The sequence below is a fragment of the Lytechinus pictus genome, chromosome 7 (assembly GCF_037042905.1).
Source record: "Lytechinus pictus isolate F3 Inbred chromosome 7, Lp3.0, whole genome shotgun sequence".
Lineage (NCBI taxonomy): Eukaryota > Metazoa > Echinodermata > Echinoidea > Temnopleuroida > Toxopneustidae > Lytechinus > Lytechinus pictus.
The window spans coordinates 9258079-9271596 of NC_087251.1; the positions used below are offsets into that span (position 1 = coordinate 9258079).

Consider the following 13518-nt stretch of genomic DNA (forward strand, 5'->3'; position numbering starts at 1 on the left):
TTTATGTGTCGACAATAAAATGACACCTCTATTTCTTCTTCTTCTTCTTCTTTTCCTTCTTCTTCTTCTTCTTCCTCGTCTTCCTCGTCTTCTGATTTAAATAATCCTAATGCATCTTTAAAAACATTCAATTCTCCGATTCATTTTGTTTTATCCTCAGTTACTGAGTTATAAAGACCAGTACTATGAAGCCTGGCTAAACTTTTCTTCTTCGTCGTCGTCGTACTTGTCTTCTTCTTCTTCTTCTCCCCCTCCTCCTATTTCTTCTTCTTCTTCTTCTTCCTCGTCTCCCTCGTCTTCTGTTTTAAATAATCCTAATGCATCTTTAAAAACATTCAATTCTCCGATTCATTTTGTTTTATCCTCAGTTACTGAGTTATAAAGACCAGTACTATGAAGCCTGGCTAAACTTTTCTTCTTCGTCGTCGTCGTACTTGTCTTCTTCTTCTTCTTCTCCCCCTCCTCCTATTTCTTCTTCTTCTTCTTCTTCCTCGTCTCCCTCGTCTTCTGTTTTAAATAATCCTAATGCATCTTTAAAAACATTCAATTCTCCGATTCATTTTGTTTTATCCTCAGTTACTGAGTTATAAAGACCAGTACTATGAAGCCTGGCTAAACTTTTCTTCTTCGTCGTCGTCGTACTTGTCTTCTTCTTCTTCTTCTCCCCCTCCTCCTATTTCTTCTTCTTCTTCTTCTTCCTCGTCTCCCTCGTCTTCTGTTTTAAATAATCCTAATGCATCTTTAAAAACATTCAATTCTCCGATTCATTTTGTTTTATCCTCAGTTACTGAGTTATAAAGACCAGTACTATGAAGCCTGGCTAAACTTTTCTTCTTCGTCGTCGTCGTACTTGTCTTCTTCTTCTTCTTCTCCCCCTCCTCCTATTTTTTCTTCTTCTTCTTCTTCCTCGTCTCCCTCGTCTTCTGTTTTAAATAATCCTAATGCATCTTTAAAAACATTCAATTCTCCGATTCATTTTGTTTTATCCTCAGTTACTGAGTTATAAAGACCAGTACTATGAAGCCTGGCTAAACTTTTCTTCTTCGTCGTCGTCGTACTTGTCTTCTTCTTCTTCTTCTCCCCCTCCTCCTATTTCTTCTTCTTCTTCTTCTTCCTCGTCTCCCTCGTCTTCTGTTTTAAATAATCCTAATGCATCTTTAAAAACATTCAATTCTCCGATTCATTTTGTTTTATCCTCAGTTACTGAGTTATAAAGACCAGTACTATGAAGCCTGGCTAAACTTTTCTTCTTCGTCGTCGTCGTACTTGTCTTCTTCTTCTTCTTCTCCCCCTCCTCCTATTTCTTCTTCTTCTTCTTCTTCCTCGTCTCCCTCGTCTTCTGTTTTAAATAATCCTAATGCATCTTTAAAAACATTCAATTCTCCGATTCATTTTGTTTTATCCTCAGTTACTGAGTTATACAGACCAGTACTATGAAGCATGGCTAAACTCTTCTTCGTCGTCGTCGTCGTCGTCTTATTGTTCTTCCTCGTCTTCCTATTCTTCTTCTTCCTCGTCTTCCTCTTTCTCGTCTTCTTCTTCTGCATCTTCTTCTTTTCTTTTCTTTTCTTTTCTTTTCATTTTAACCCTCCTAAAAATCCTTCACATGAATGCATCACGTTTGCGCACCATTCTGTTGCTTAGTTCTGATACTAGATGGAACAAATAAACACCCCTTTCTAAATCAGGGTAATAAACATTAACAAAAGCTCCATCACTGATTCGCTTAGGATCGTTAGGTTTTGTGAAATAACGCGCCAGAGAACAGGGGTTAACCTTTTTAAAAGTGTCGCCTTTGAGAACTCTTGGTGATTAGTTTGGATGTTTCATTCACTGTTGTGAGCACCAAAAACCCATTTAAAGCACTTTCCCCGTTATTCCACAATCAAAGAGATGATACGTTTTTTTAATCATCATAGCATTTTTGTTTTTCAGCAACGTATATCAACAATGCATAAAAAGGCTCTTCATTTCTATATTCTGTTTTACACAATCTTATCTATAACACTATTATGAGATACTAACTTCATTTTGTCTCAAGTATAAACCCAATTAATTCAGAGTTATATGAAAATTATTATTAACATTAATGTAACAATACATTTTCACGAAAAGACCAGATATCATGAAAGTGATCTCAATTTGGCTTGAATTTACATTATAAGATTACAACAACGTGAACTACAGTAGTAAGTCTTGGACCTGCCAACAAATGGGATTGATGGGTACTTTTTAAAGAATAGTGACAGCATAATCCGGGAGCGTAATGTTGTACACCACCATGTCATGCACAGTTCTGTTTCCTTTCATCGTTCATACACCTATAGGCCTACATGACTGTAAAGCGCCACAAATTTTTAACTGTCCTCTGGTAGAATGGCGGGCTCACCCAAGCGCCATAAAAAGGCAGACAAATTATCATCTCCGAAAAATACATGTAAAAAGGTTCCGTATGTCGGGCACAAGGCGTACATATGGGGGGGGGGGGGCTTAGGGACATGGACATGAACCCCCTAAGATTTTCAACACCAAGCAAATAAAAAGAGAGAAAAGAACAGAAAAGGAAAGGCGAAATATGGTATTATCCTCTGAATATTATGTGAAAATCTATCACACAATTAGGTTTTAATAGGTCGAAAATTTTGCTCACTTGCTGCTTGTTGTAATTTTTTCCTCATACTCCATACCTGGCCCCTTAAAAATATTGGCTCATTGCGCCACTTACTTACACGTATATAGGGTACAGTAGCTAACCCAAGTTGCCCATAACTTCTCATAGAGTTTTCGCCCTGCTACGATGGTTTGCAATGAATATATAAGATCTATAAAAAATTCTCTATTCTACCAGATAATGTTTAGAAATTGCCCGAGGAACAGTAAAAGATTTGGAGCCACCCATTTCATGGTATGAATCTGATGTATTTTTCTTAAAAAGAATGCGTGTATTTTCACTCACTTTTCACTCCACAGTAGTGATGTCAAGAATCACTCAAATTAGAATAAATTCAGAGTAAATAATTCAAGAACGAACGTTTTTTTTTTAATTCTTTAAATGGTGAAATTCCGTCAAGAACAAGACAGTGAAAGTCTTTTTTAGGGGGTTATGTACAAGTTATAACTTATAAATGCCAAAGACTTTGACCGAATTGTGTGATCTCACCCATCTTCAAAAATGTACATCCATGCAGAGTCCTTTTCATTTCAAGTTTGGTTGTCATCTGATCAATAATTGAGAGGTTAGTTGTCACAAGAAAATTGTAAATGAATGTTAACATTTATGCAGGATGACGGACGCGTGACGGATGAATGACGGACTGAGATGACTCATGATGGTAATGAAGGGGACAAGATAATTTTGTATTCAGCTATGTTACGATCTTTTAACCAAGGTTGGACATCATGATGTCATTTTCAACATTGTACTCTCTGTAAGATCTCTCTTTTCCACTGCGCAATAACCCCAGAAATGAAGTGCACGTTTTTCTTTCAAAAATTAAATATTATTATTTTTTCAAACAACACCAATTTTGATAAATTGTTCATGTTTGAGTTATATCCGACTATATGTTTTTTTTTTCATACTTTATCCACTTCTGATCCTGTTTGTGTAATATTAGATAATAATGTATGTACAAAAAACAAGACATCATAAAAGGAAACAAGTTAATGTTTACAACATGGCGAACAATAATGATTTCGTCATTCAATGTGTTTTTTCAATACGTCGATGGACCTACTTGTATCAATGTGAACCACAATGTATCGTGAATTATTGGCCATGGCATGTGGTTGGTCTTGCGTGGTGGGAGGCTTGGTGTTGAAACAAACCATTGTCAAGGCAAATGTACCCCTCTGTAGTTCTGAAATGCATGTCTATATTCAGAAATCAAGATTCAGAACCATCGTTTATGTTATTCAATCAAGAAAAAACTAACCAGCTTTGTGTGATTTTGAATGAAGTCATTTTAAGGCATATATCTTTCAGTTATCAACAGGCGGTAAATACCCAACTTGGTTCTTCATAGCTCTCCTTGTAGGCTTCATTACGCCCGACGATGATGGTGCCCCTGACGCATCTTGGGAACACGATGCATTCATTTTCTCGGATATTTCAAACTTTTGAATTTTAGACGAAATTTCGAAAACCCTATCGTCCTTGGTCGTCGAGGCGCCACCCTGTTCTAGGTTATGTTTGTTCTGTAACGCAGAGGTTGAGGCCGCCTGTGGGATGTCAAGCATGGATGTAGCAGTCGGTAAGCTTGACGCTCGACCTCGTCCACCTTGAGGATTCGTTCCCGAAGCTCCAGTTCGACCACCAAGTGGTCGATGTCGACGTTCTCCTTGGTCAGACTCATCACGATCAAATGGGTTTTCACCACAACAAAGGAATTGTATGAGAGCATCCTTGAACTGTAGTAAATGAAAACAAAAGGAATAGAAATTTAGTCGATTGGTCGATAATGCATTGTTAGGTCACGTGGACTAAACATGACAGTTGATTAATCTCCGACTGATCAATTTATGTCATCAAGTATATTTTAACACATTCCCTCACATCATTCTGTTTCTTTTTGCCATTAATATAATTTTTGTCATTAAAGATGAATCCAATGACCAAAATGATTAATTATATTTTATTACAATGATTTAATAAAGCACCGGTATCAATTATTTAACTAAATAAAAAAGAACTCCCAAAGACAATCACAGAGCATGGTAATCATTTTCAAAATCTCACCTGTTTATTTAGGAGGAAATAGATGATTGGATTATGAATGGTACACAGCTTGGCGAAAAAAGGCGGAAAGGTACCGGCCAGGGGAGTAATAACAACATTTTCCCCAAAGGCAACGTAAAGAGAGAAACCAGAATAGGGTGCCCATGTAATGAGGAAGAAGGTGATCATGATGAAGATCATCTTAGTAACTTTACGGTCTGCCTTAGCTTCTGACGACATAGCAGCTTGAGTCTGTGATATCTATATCGCAATGAAAAGGACGAATCCGTTAATGAAAATGGTGAGAGAGATTGATAACCTGGGTAACGAGATATTTTTGTTTAATGGTGGGTTTGATTTTTTAAATAAATGATGTAATTTTCACATTGTTAATTCATTCTACACTTAATAATATTATATTGCATTTTGAAAGGGCTACGTAACTTTGTTTAGTAGCCATTCACAAAGTTTCTTATAATTTTCACCTTTTTTTGGGGGGGGGGCTAGGAGAGACCTATCATATTCTCACACAGGAATGTGATCAATTCATGTAACCCAATGCATTAAGCGTGATATAACACAGTATCTCTGTACATCTATCAATTCAATTTTAACCATTCATCAAAATCATTTCTTTATTAACATAGTAGCAATGCAACGACGGCAAAATGAATAAATTACTTTTTTGACTGCGTAGACAAGGAGTCCATAAGAGAAGATGATGATGGTAAATGGGATAACGAGAACCATGACAAAGATGAAGATGATGTAACTAGAATCACCGGGTAAGTTGGAGTTCCAAGCAATAGAGCAAGCTAGATGAGATGAAAGAATAAACATAGAGATAAGTTCACTAAAGTTAATGGCATGGTATGTGACAACATGGAAGATAAGAGAAGGATGCGAGGTTCGCAGGTCAGGAGTTTAAAGAGGGAAAACTAAAAACATCAAAGACAATTATTTTGAAAGGGAGCAGGGAAGATGATAGGAGAATGTGCATGATGGTAAAGAAGTGGATGATGGAGAGGGAATAGGATGAGAATGCAAAAGACAAAGAATAAATAGATAAGAAGTTGAAAGACGTGATCGGCGGTTATAGCAAATCTAACGAACGACAATATATGGATGGAAATATTGATCATGCAACCCATTGCAACCTAATTTTGTTTACAATGTATCGCTAACCGAAATATTGTGAAAGTCTCTTCAAGCAAATAGAAGTATACTGTCGTAGATGGGGCTCTGTAAAATACCTGAATTTATTGCATTGATAAATCAAATTACTGGTAATTTTCGCTCAAATCAATGCAGCAACAGATCGATGCAGATGAAAATTTCAAAGAGGTCTGAATGCCAAACAGCATGAAGAATTATGTCAATATCATACCAAAGATATTGGATTTCTTAAAGACTATAGAATTTATCCCGATGTCTCCAATATTTACTGATTGATTCTCAACATTATAGATCCAACGTTTAATCATATTTAAGGAAAAAATATCTTAAACATCGATCAATTCGATGAATGTTGTAACTTCAAATTCATATACCTCTTCACTATGTCATTAATTCAGTTATTAAGTTTTCATTGTTTGAATGCAAATATTTTGGATTTTTGTTTTATCGTGAGAAATAAATCACTCAATCAATTCCACGCTCGAATTTTATGTGCTAGAAACCTAGAACAGCCGATCAAGTAAAGTCAATGTTTTACCTTCTAAATAAGTGTTATCTTCAAAATTTTGATTTAGCACACGTTAGTGCATGTGTACATGGAAAATGAAACATCAGCTAAATTGAGGCAGTACTTGCTTATAGACATTACTTTTAGACTTGACGTTACTTTGATCCCTTGTTCTTGGCTTCACCTTCGGTAAGCAAAACAAACAGGACAGTTTTAAGTTTTACACTTTATCATGAGCTAGATGCACTTGACGTGTTGTTTTAGCACTTCAGGTCTTAGAGTGGCAGTGATATGTGTGTGGTTCAGGTTGTTGAAGGAAAATGAGAAGTGCATAAACGGCTACAATATGTTTTAAAGAACAATATACGAATGACCTAAATGCCACGTCCACCACCACGACAAGTTGATTTACATTAAAAAAAACATAACCCTGAAAATTTCTTTATAATCAGATGTAAAATAAAGTTGTTTCATTGTTGTTTGCATATTTTTACCAAACAGTTATGAACAAAAGTATTGATTCTTTTAATCATAATTGAAATATGAAAAAATACTCATATAATTCTAAATCATGATTTGACTCAATAAAAACTTTCTTTATTATCAATTCTAAAATATAATAATATTTTCTGAAAATACAAACGTAACAATGAAAGTGTGACATTATTGGCTCTCTCATTAATTTTGCATATACCATCTGTGTGTGCATTATGTGTTGTGAAATTATAAGCAATATTAAAGAATGAAGTATCTTTTTTTATTTCATATCCCATTTCGATGAAATGTTCAGTGTTGTACTGTACATATATTATTTCCTTTATCTCTAATGGTATTCTGATGATCGTTTTTGACAGGATGGACTTGAGCCTTAAATAGATTACCCGTTCCTGGTCCTTCATAAGTGTAGCTATTCCATCCGAAAAGAGGTGGTAAACAGATGATAAGTGAGTAGATCCATGTGAGAGCAATAAAAAATACAGCCCAGTTATGGGTCATCTTCTGAGCAGTGAATGGTCTTACAACCAGCATACATCGTTGAATTGAAAGGGCTGCCAGAATAACAATCTGCTCCGTCCCTACGTGGAAATTAGGATTATAATGAATATTTGTTATCTGGTTATTGGCAATAGGAGGCATATCGACCTTTTTTAATGGATAACGACTTTACATATCTCAAACTGATATGGGAGTAAACTGTTAGTTGCCATGGTAAAGACTAAAACGGGGGAATAACGATTCAATTTACGTCTCCAAGGCACTCACTCGGTGACTGCGTTGAAGAAATTGATTTTAATGACTCTTTAAAAAATATTATTCTCAAAGTTCTTAATTTCGAACAATATAACCCAAAGTTCCAAATTCAAGAATACATGCTGTGAAATTTCATTTGTATAAAAGTCTCCAAATAGACACAAAATCATACAAGCTTTAAAAGTAATCCCATAATGGAATATCAATAAGTTGTTTCAAGCCTGTTCTAAAATAAACATAATAAAAGAAACATACCAGGGGAAAAAAACGTAACTTGATAGATTTACTTGTTATTTCACGTTTTCATGGAAAATTAATACAAAGATATAAGCTTTCTGAGAGTATATCAGATTATTATGTCTTGATTTGCATCGACGATATTTATAAATCTCGCGTATAGAAAATAAATTTAAAAAAAATCTGTCACTGATAATGCAAGTTTTTTAAAGAAAAGCTGCCAGTATAAAATAAGGGAACTTTTGTATTATAAGATAAAGGAATTTTTTATCTTTCAACCCTGACAGTAATGGAATAGGGATACGATACTACGAAATTTTCAGAATTATGAAATTCTGATATTTCATATTCAATACTTAAAAATTATCAGAAATAGGAACACACGTTTCAAAATGATAATATTTTTCTTTCTCCAAAATGAATAGGAATATTCCTATTTAAAAGTCAGGTCCACCTCAAAAACTTTTAATTTAAATCAATAGAAAAAATTCAGACAAGCATAATGCTGAAAATTTCATCAAAATCGGATGTAAAATAAAAAAAAGTTATGACATTTTATAGTTTTGCTTATTTTTAACAAAATAGTCATACGCACAATTTAGTCACATGCAAATGAAAGAATCGATGATGTCCCTCACTCAATTTTTCTTTTGTTTTTTATTGTTTGAATTATAGGATACTTGGTATTTCAATTTTCACAGATTTGACAGTAAGGATCAACTTGACAGAACCATAAATGTAAACAATAGTAATTCCACATGTTCAGGGAGAAATAAAACTTTGTTTCACAGGAAAATGAGGAGAAAATAAGAATTTTCATTCTTCATATAATAAAGTACAAAAAAGTGAGTGAGTGATGTCATCAGTTCCCTCACTTGCATACCGACCGGGATGTACATAACTATTTTGTGAAATTGAGCGAAACTTAAAAATGTCATAATTTTCTTAGTTTACATCCAATTTTGATTAAATTTTCATTGTTATGCTTGTTGAGTTTTTTTCTTTTTATTCAAATAAACTTTTTGTTGGAGTGGACTTGTCCTTTAATAGGAATAACTGGACTGAACTTACCAGCAACAAAAACTAAGAATGCATAAAGGGTACATCCCAAATCTCCAAAGAGCCATCGACCTGCAAAGTTTGAGGCGAAAGTGAAGGGTGAGGCCAGGCACGAGATTATGAGATCACTTAAACTGACATTAAAGAGAAAGCTATTGATAGGATGCCGTAATGATGGATATCTAGCAAAGAGAACCATCACCAAGCCGTTGTTGAGTATCCCGAAGATGGTTAGAAAACCTGTGTAGACTGTGAGGTAGTTATACGTTGACCTTGAAACAGGCACCACCAGGCTGCTTGGACCAAACGTAGAGGGCGGCGTCGCGTTTCCTATGCCGCTGAAAGCGTTGACGGTTGTCAATACATCTGTCATAAAATTCGACATTGAAGTCGATTTAAGCGTTGAAGTCCACGGTGATGATCCAGGAAAGGATGGTGTCGAGTTCATATTTGGGGTTGAATGATTCATCACAATAGATCCAATGATATTAGACTGCAAAAAAAAGCAGGGTTGCAACAATGTAAAAGTCTTTGGAATTAAGAGAAACGCTATATTGGTTGTCAAAACTGTCCCCATTGGCTCTTAACCCCCAACCACAACGCACAATGCTCGTACAAGGACTATCAAAATGGACCCCAAATAAGTAATCATCCTGATAATCTTAGAGTCCCACTAAGAGGGGTTCACAGAGTATTTTAACTATACTAAAAATCATTACTAAAATACAATGGTTACTTTCATGCTACAATATGTGATTGGCAAACTTGCATCTTCCAGGAGAGCCTACCGAATACAATGACCAGTCTGCGATCTTATTGCTAAAATGGTCATAGAAGGTCATTTTTACACAGTAAAACGCTATTCAAATTTTTATACAACGTTGTTTACTCTCTGCACCTTTCAGAAGTTGTTCAAAAGTTCAAACAACCATGCCTAATTCATTGAGAATTAAAATCATTGTTGTTTATGATTTTCTACACAATAGTTTTAACTGTTTAAACTACTGTAAGGTTCATAGTAAAGAGCATTGCATAAACATTTCAAACAACGTTTTTGTTATGAACAATATGAAAAAATCTTTTGATTTTTGTTTTTGCAAATACTTAAAAAACACATTCTTATAAGCAGTTAAGAACTTTCTCATAGTTATATGAGCGAAATTATCAATCATTTAATTTGATTCTGACATCTGAACAGTTTAGCGCGATCGATTTTGCCTTTCATTCAAATTGAAACGTGTTATCTAGCATCTGTTCAACATCCTGAACGGATCATATCTCTTAACTCGTGATATATTTTTAGCAAATGTTATTCATAGATTATGGTTTCCCTTCATTCTGCTTTTTATGAAAAAGCATTATTTTGACGATGGAATACACTAACGTTATTATGCAGACGAACGGAAGAGAGATAGGTGGAATATGAGAGATTGCCATTCAATTTCTGGGACACGATAGTTTCAACGTCTTGAGCATTTGGCTTCGGCCAGAATTTTGCCCGAAGAGATGCTTATCTGCGTTACCTCTTATATCAAGTAACACTCGAGTTGGTATCCATCATATCCAAAATAAATGTTCATTTGAATGAACAAATTAATTAATAAATATCACTGTTTTGCAATACTTAAGGGCTTTTATTGTCATTATCCATCCATATCTGCTTTACATATTATGAAATTAATAAATTTTATTGAATGAATACTATACATCTCTCGTTTATTGACAGCAGAGAGGTATTTTAATGCTGGTATCTACTTTATAGAGGAAACGGGACAGAAAATCGTTCTACTTTCTTTTATTTGCCTATAGATGAGTTCGACTTCAGATTATGGCGGCCATAACGGGGTGGGGGTGGGGGAGGGAGGAGGAGAATAAAAGCACTTTCAATGTATTACGCAATGAACCAGGAGCGTTGCTATGTCAGTGCATGTCATTATCTTTCGTAAGGTATACTTGAATTACCCCAGTTAGAAATTACCATAAGTGGAGCGACTCTGGCAGTCTCGCCTGCATTACGCAATTCAATATAGCAGCAGTGCTGACATTGAAATGACTACAGAATAATAATTCACAAAAACACCATTCATGATGAAAAAATAGACTATGTTCACTGATCCTAAATGACATTTGACCTTGAGCATGTGACCAAAGACTTGTGCAAAACGATCAATTCACATTTCATGAACTACATCCATAAACTTTCAAAGTTATGATGGAAATTCAACAAATACCCCAACACGGCCAAAGTTCGTTGACCTTGGTCATGTGACCTGGAACTCACTCAGGATGGTCACGGATGCTTGATTACTCTAGGTTTCATGAAAGTTATATCTATATACTTTTAGAGTTATATACAAGTATATTAAAAAACTTAATATCTAAGTTCATTGACCCTAAATGACATTTGACCTTGGTCATGTAACCTGAAACTCAGGCAGGGAGTTCAGTAATACCTGATTACTATTATGTCCAAGTACACTGAACCAGATTAAAAAACTTTAAAAGTTTTGATGGAAATTAACGGATACCCCCAACATGGCCAAAGTTCATTGAACCTATATGACCTTTGACCTCGGTCATGTGACCTAAAACTCAGGTAGGGTGTTCAGTAATACTTGATTACCCTTATGGTTAAGTTTCATGAACTAGGCCCATATACTTTTGAAGATGATGACATTTCAAAAACGATAAAATCTACATAATAATAATAATAATAGGCATTTATATAGCGCCATCTATCTAGAAGTATTCAATTCCGAGGCGCATAATACAAAAAAGTATAAGAGAGTTCGGAAGAGTGTCAAAGTGCCAATAACTAATACGGTTAGAAAAGATAAGACTTCAGTTTAGATTTGAAGCTATCTAGTGATGGTATAATTCTTAAATTCAACGGCAAATTATTCCAGAGAAGGTGCTGAGGGAAAGAAAGCTCGCACATTATGCTACACTTGTCTTGGGAGTCTTAAGAAGTTGCTGGTGTGATGATCTTATAGGCAATGAGCTGGTGTATAAGGCATGACAAGGTCTTGTAGATATTTTGGTGCCATACCATTTAACACTTTCCAAGTGATAAGAAGTATTCTAAATTCTATTCGCTTCCGGATTGGCAACCAATGTAACTTTTTTAGAATTGGTGAAATGTTTTGATATTTTGAAAACCCTGGCAGCTGTATTCTGATCATACTGAAGTTTATTGACATTGTGTGAGGTTATATTAGAAAGAAGAGCGTTTCCAACATCTAATGGAGTTAGTACAAATGAGTGTATAAGAATAGCAGCAGACTTATGGTCAAGAACTTTCCTAATGCTGTTAACATTATATGAATATTATACTGTAGTATACTGATTGACATTATTTTCTTTTCATGTTCATCCATGGACATATTTTCATCATATACAACACCGATTTCGAACTGATGACAAAGCTTTACTCAAGGAGTCCCCGACCTGTATAGTGCGGTCCTTAATCAAATGACTTTGTGATTTAGAACTAATAATCAATAAATCTGTTTTACTTTCATTTAATTTCAACTTACTATTTAACATCCATGACCGCATATCATCTATCGTATTTTGTAAATGAAACCTGGCAGACAACTCACTAGCAGGGTCAGTTGGATCAGGGACGTCCCTGGTTGGATCAAACGAAACATACAATTGTGTATCGTCCGCATACATGAATGTTTACGCCATGTTTATATGTGCAATTTTTGCCAGAGGACTAGAATAATGGCAAAAAACAACGGCCCGAGGACTGAACCTTGGGGCACTCGGAAAAGATGTTTAATAGGAAATGACACATTTTCACCGATCTTGACAACCTGTGACCTTTCATGAAGATAAGATGAAAACCAATCAAGTACAGCTCCTCCTTTGCCACAACATTTCAAACGATCCAATAGCAAGTCATGCATTGTCAACAGTATTAATGCTGACGGCAGATCAAGCAGGATGAAAACAGCCTCCTTGTCATCAACAGCACGAAAAATATCATTTGATACACGAACCAAAGCAGTTTCTACCCCATGACATTTCCTATATGCAGATTGAAAAGGTTCAAACAATTATTCATTGTCAAAAAATGGTCAGTAAAACGCACAGCCACAACCTTTCCAATATCTTTGACACAAACTTTAAATTAGAGACAGGTCTATCGTTTTTTAATTTCTCCGAGTCAAACGATGGTTTTTCAAGAGAGGAGTGACAAGTGTCTGCTTGAAATCATGAGGAAAATTACCAGTCTCAAGAGAAATGTTGACAATTTTTGTGATAACTGGAAGCAACAGATTCATATGTTTCTTAAAGACCCAGATTGGAATTGGATCTAATGAGCATGATTTTGCAGGGTAAGAGGACATAATTGTCTTAACTTCTTTATCAGTTGTCATTTCAAATGTTTTCATTATAGGAGTGGCTGTATGTGAGGAGTCACTTTCTTCAACACTATGAGATGGGGTACCCTGCATTGAGTCTAAATTATCCCGGATAGTGGATATTTTTTATACAAAGAAATGACTGAAACGTTCTGCTATGTCTAATTGTGATATATTTTCCGGCAATTTTGGGTTGT

General features: G+C 35.2%; 1 protein-coding gene across 1 annotated transcript; it reads right to left on the bottom strand.

Annotated features, from left to right (window-relative positions):
* Positions 1 to 1584: 1584 nt before the first annotated feature.
* On the bottom strand, positions 1585 to 9436 carry LOC129266038 (pinopsin-like). Its single transcript, XM_054903920.2, has 5 exons — positions 8961 to 9436; positions 7283 to 7477; positions 5399 to 5532; positions 4739 to 4978; positions 1585 to 4410 (listed from the first exon to the last, which is right to left on the bottom strand). Exons 1-5 carry the CDS (start codon positions 9415 to 9417, stop codon positions 3982 to 3984), a joined length of 1455 nt encoding a protein of 484 aa, XP_054759895.2. The 5' UTR covers positions 9418 to 9436; the 3' UTR covers positions 1585 to 3981.
* Between the last annotated feature and the right edge of the window lie 4082 nt (positions 9437 to 13518).